The following is a 4,419-nucleotide window of genomic DNA, read 5'->3' as shown; positions in this document are numbered from 1 at the left end:
TCTACCAGAATGGTTGCTCCCTGCGGCTCCTCAGCCCCCAGACCTTCTCCCCCACTGTCTGGCACTTGCTCTCCATCCTGCAGGAGCACTTTGGCAGCATGGCGGGGGCCAACACCTACCTCACGCCACCAGGGACGCAGGGCTTTGCCCCCCACTACGATGACATCGAAGCCTTCGTGCTGCAGCTGGAGGGGAAGAAGCACTGGCGTGTCTACAGCCCCCGGACGGACGCTGAGGTGCTGCCCCAGTTCTCCAGCACAAACCTCACGCAGGCTGAGCTCGGGGAGCCGGTATTGGAGACAGTGCTGGAGGCTGGGGACCTGCTATACTTCCCCCGCGGCTTTATCCACCAGGGCGACTGTCTCCCTGATGCACACTCGCTCCACATCACTGTGTCTTCTTACCAGAGGAACTCCTGGGGGCACCTCCTGGAGAAGCTTCTCCCAGCTGCTCTGCAGATGGCCCTGGAGGAGGACGTGGAGTACCGGCAAGGGCTTCCTATGGGCTACCTGAATTACATGGGGATCGCCAACTCAGATGCAGTCGATGCTCGTCGAACAGCCTTCATGGAGAAGGTGCAGAGGCTGATAAAGAAACTTGTGGACTATGCCCCCATTGATGCTGCTGTGGATCAGAGTGCCAAGTCGTTTCTTCATGACTGCCTCCCCCCAGTGCTTACGGAAAGTGAAAAGGCACGGAGCGTGTATGGCTTCCCTGCCCGGTGGCAAGATGGAGGCCCCTGCGATGTCGATATACTGATAACAGAAGACACAGAAGTACGTCTCCTCCGGCATGGCATCATTAGACTGTGTAATGAAGAAGCAGGTGTGATGCTGTATTACACAACAGAAAACTCAAGAGTGTATCACAAGGAAGAACCCAAGTTCCTTGAGATAGATCCTGAGCATACAGAGAGTATCGAATTTCTCCTGTCTTCCTATCCAAACCACATCCGTGTGGATACCCTTCCATGTGAAACCTTGGAGGACAAGATTTCTCTAGCCACGCTCCTGTTTGAGAAGGGCATTCTGACTACGAAGAAGCCTCTGGTACAAGTGTAACTCTTTAATTTTTTTAATCAAAATAAACATAGATTTGTTTAGAAATTGCTCTGTCTTGTTCTTGCCTTACACGTCTGCTCGGTGTGAATCCGCAGTCCGGATCACATCTGGGGGCAGATGTGGCTTTGGCATGGGTTCAGAAATCAGATGTTCTGATTAAAACAGGTGTCTGCTCCAGGAGTGAGTGTGCACAGCTGAGTGACCGGAGAAGGGAAGTGCTTAATTTTTTATTTTTTCCTTTCACCAGCTGTATTACTACACCCTAGGTAGCTTCAGGAAGCTAGTGAACTTTCCTGCAGTCTGTAAATCATCTGTGAGTTTACACAGTGTTTTAAAGTAGCCTGCCCTGCTGCAAGAAGGACTGTCGTTACTCACAGGCAGGTTTGGAGATTGTCACTGTTCTGCGTGCCTGTGCTGGGTTGCGCTGCACATCCGCTTGGCCTTCGTGCCCGTGCTGTGCTGCAAAGATCCTTGGGGAAAAACTCGGCCGACTCTTCGTAGACGTAGAGCCCACAAACAGCTTCCACTGAGTGCCAGCGTTTGCGCCACCCATGTGGCCCTGCCCTTATAGAACAGTGCAGCAGGACGTTCTCACGTGAACGTGAGCTGCTGCATTTGAAATGCCTCAGGCTCTGTCTCTTTTTCAGTCTGGTAATTGCGAACTGTCGCGGTGGTAGAAGAACCTCCCCCACTGGTTTTCTCACAGCAGTCGCTAGCAAGGAAATTACTGGTTCTTTCAAAGCACATGGGGCAACCTCTTAGTATTAGGGGGGGTTTCACAGTGCATGCAAAGAGTTTTGTATGGGCACCTAACAAGTTAGATGAATAGTTGCCTGGCCACGTGGCTGTTTCCTGTAAATACCGACAAGCCTCAGATACACTTTTCCACAATGCTGTTTTATTGTCGTAGTCAGTAGGTGGGGGATGTTCTGTCTTTAAAGCCTCTTGCATTATCCTGTGCTCCTGTGAGCTGCTGGGTCACTCGGGTTTTGTGAGATGGCACCCACGTACTCCAACTGTTTAGGATTTAGGTTTACGCCACCTGCTCCGAAGTCCCACACTTGAAACAGCCAATGTGCCAGCCTTTCCAACCCTTTTTTCTCCATATACTTTTGCTAATTCTTGAAAGTTGGGCTGTATAAAATCACACACCATGAGAGCGTGCTGAGGTGCCCCTGGGACCCCTTTGCTTTGTGAATCACTAGTGGCTGGACAGAAACGCTGTTGCCACACTTGTCTTCTGCCCCCTTTGTCACTTGTCCTCACCAGAGGATCGGTGATCTTTGCCTCACCATTCACCCCACTTGCAAACAACTTGTGCCTTAGTGGTGCCCTTCCTGGGCTGCCCTGTGTGCCCCCCCTTGCAACCACAGGCACTTGCAGCACAGGTGACCGCACCACAGATGCTTGCCCCACAGGCAGCTGTACGGCAGGTGCCTGCACTGCAACTTGCTGCTTGGGGGCTGTGGTGCAGAGCGTACCAGCAGCTCACGCAGCTCCTTCTGGGTTGGCTGTAAGCATCCGCGTGCCTGTCTCAAGCATGTTAATAACAAACAAAGATAACACAGATTCTTAGTTTGGTCCCTCCTTGTTTTCTAGGACAGTATAGTACTTCAGCTGGGGTGGGGCATTCAGATAATTCCTTCTCAGTTTCTGAATCTGGCGGGGAAACTGCCTGGGGTAAACACCTTGCAAATACTGCTCGTGGATTTGTGCAGGGCCAGCTGAGCACAAATCCCTTTTCATCTTTGTTCCTTCTACAGAAAGGCATTTCTCACTGAGACCTGCTGACTGCACCAAATGTTTTGCACCAGGAGATGCAAAATTATGAGGATTATGATCCCAGTAAGAAAGGCACTCACATTCTGTAAAGGACCGTAAAAAATGCTGTTTATTACAGCTAACACTACGGAGAGAATAGCATAGTTCATCTTACATCCCTTTAGATGCCGCGAACACTGAGCAGTGCAGCATTTGACAGGTCTCCAACCCACGTGCAGACAGCGTCCATAGCAGAGCTCGCGTTTTGGTCTTTCGAGGTCTTGTAAGATTTCTGTATAAGGAAACGGCTCTATCGATCATGTCTACTGTCAAACAGAAACAATGTTCACGTGGTAACATCTTGCTGCACTGTTCAATAAAGGCAAGGCCAGGCAGGTGACATAACGGCAGGTGCAGGGTGGGAGCTGCCTGTGGGCTCCTCTGTAAGGAAGAGCTGGCTGAGCTCCTCCTGCGGCACAGCACAGGCCTGGGCGTGCTCCCGGTAACTCTGTGTGGGTCACTGACTACTCAAGGTACAACGGTCTTTCCTTCAGGATCATTATGCTGACTTCCACTGAGGAAAGTGGTGAGATGCCTAAACGTGCAGGAGGATTTTAGACCAAGTGACAAACTCTGTTTCAGAATAAGAAAGCAATTTATCTGCTTCACGCTTTGTTCCCTATATAAAAACAGGAATGCATTTTCCAAGCGTATTTGAATTCATAATAATAATAATGGAATAGGGAATGCATAACAATGCTACAAATGCACCTGCAATAGCAGTACTTCATCTTTCTCTAATGTCCTTCAGCATTGAAGATCTCCATATTTCTTAAGTATCAATACTTTTCAATTTGCAACCCAAGGCAAGGTGAAAAACTGTGATTATCCTTATTTTACAGACAATGGCTAGAATAGGAAACTGTAGCTCACGTCATCTTTTGCAAAATTTAGAAAAGAAAGCCATTTGCATTAACAGCTCAGACGCTGCTTTCATGGTCTCTCTAGTATGTATGCAATCAAGTACAGTGATGTGGGGCAAATTAAGTTCACCCAGTTCCCTTGGTTTCTGAGGTGTCTTTAATTCGAGCGTTTATTTGGAGCATGTAAATTCTATGGCCTTTTATAATATTGGATGCAAAGGTGCCCTTTTTGGGTACTGATGATTTTATAGAGCAACAATGCTGTTGCAGTACACTGTTATGAACGCTGGGTGGCAGTATAGACGGTCGGAAGATTACGTGCTTACGTGCTTACGTTACAGGAATGCAGTAACCACCCACGATGGGTGAGGCTTAGTAGAATTATATAGCCCTCTGTGTTTCTCAATAAAGCGGCCATTTTGCATCTTCTGTATCAGAGTAAAGTGCATAAATGGACCCTTGACGGTAGAGGTCAAGTGCTAAATATCACAACAAGTTGCCACACAATGCTGATAAAGAGAAAACAGAAAATTGCTTGATTTCAAAATGCTTCAGTCGTTAAAATTTCCCATACCCACAGACAGATCAGCAGCCTCCAAGCAGTGGCTTCGCCCATCAAGGAGAAGGAGAGAGGCTTTGGGGGCCGCCTATGTTGCTCCTCCAATGCGAGAGCC

At 48.8% G+C, this 4,419-nt stretch overlaps 1 protein-coding gene across 1 annotated transcript; it reads left to right on the top strand.

The window, feature by feature from the left end:
• The first annotated feature begins 6 nt into the window (after positions 1-6).
• LOC104500050 (chromosome unknown open reading frame, human C14orf169) lies at positions 7-1,106 on the top strand. Its single transcript, XM_010143642.1, has one exon. It carries the CDS (start codon positions 99-101, stop codon positions 1,059-1,061), a length of 963 nt encoding a protein of 320 aa, XP_010141944.1. The 5' UTR covers positions 7-98; the 3' UTR covers positions 1,062-1,106.
• The last annotated feature ends 3,313 nt before the right edge of the window (positions 1,107-4,419 follow it).

The sequence above is a fragment of the Buceros rhinoceros genome, unplaced genomic scaffold (assembly GCF_000710305.1).
Source record: "Buceros rhinoceros silvestris isolate BGI_N320 unplaced genomic scaffold, ASM71030v1 scaffold9249, whole genome shotgun sequence".
Classification (NCBI taxonomy): domain Eukaryota; kingdom Metazoa; phylum Chordata; class Aves; order Bucerotiformes; family Bucerotidae; genus Buceros; species Buceros rhinoceros.
This window is presented reverse-complemented; position numbering and strand designations above follow the sequence as displayed.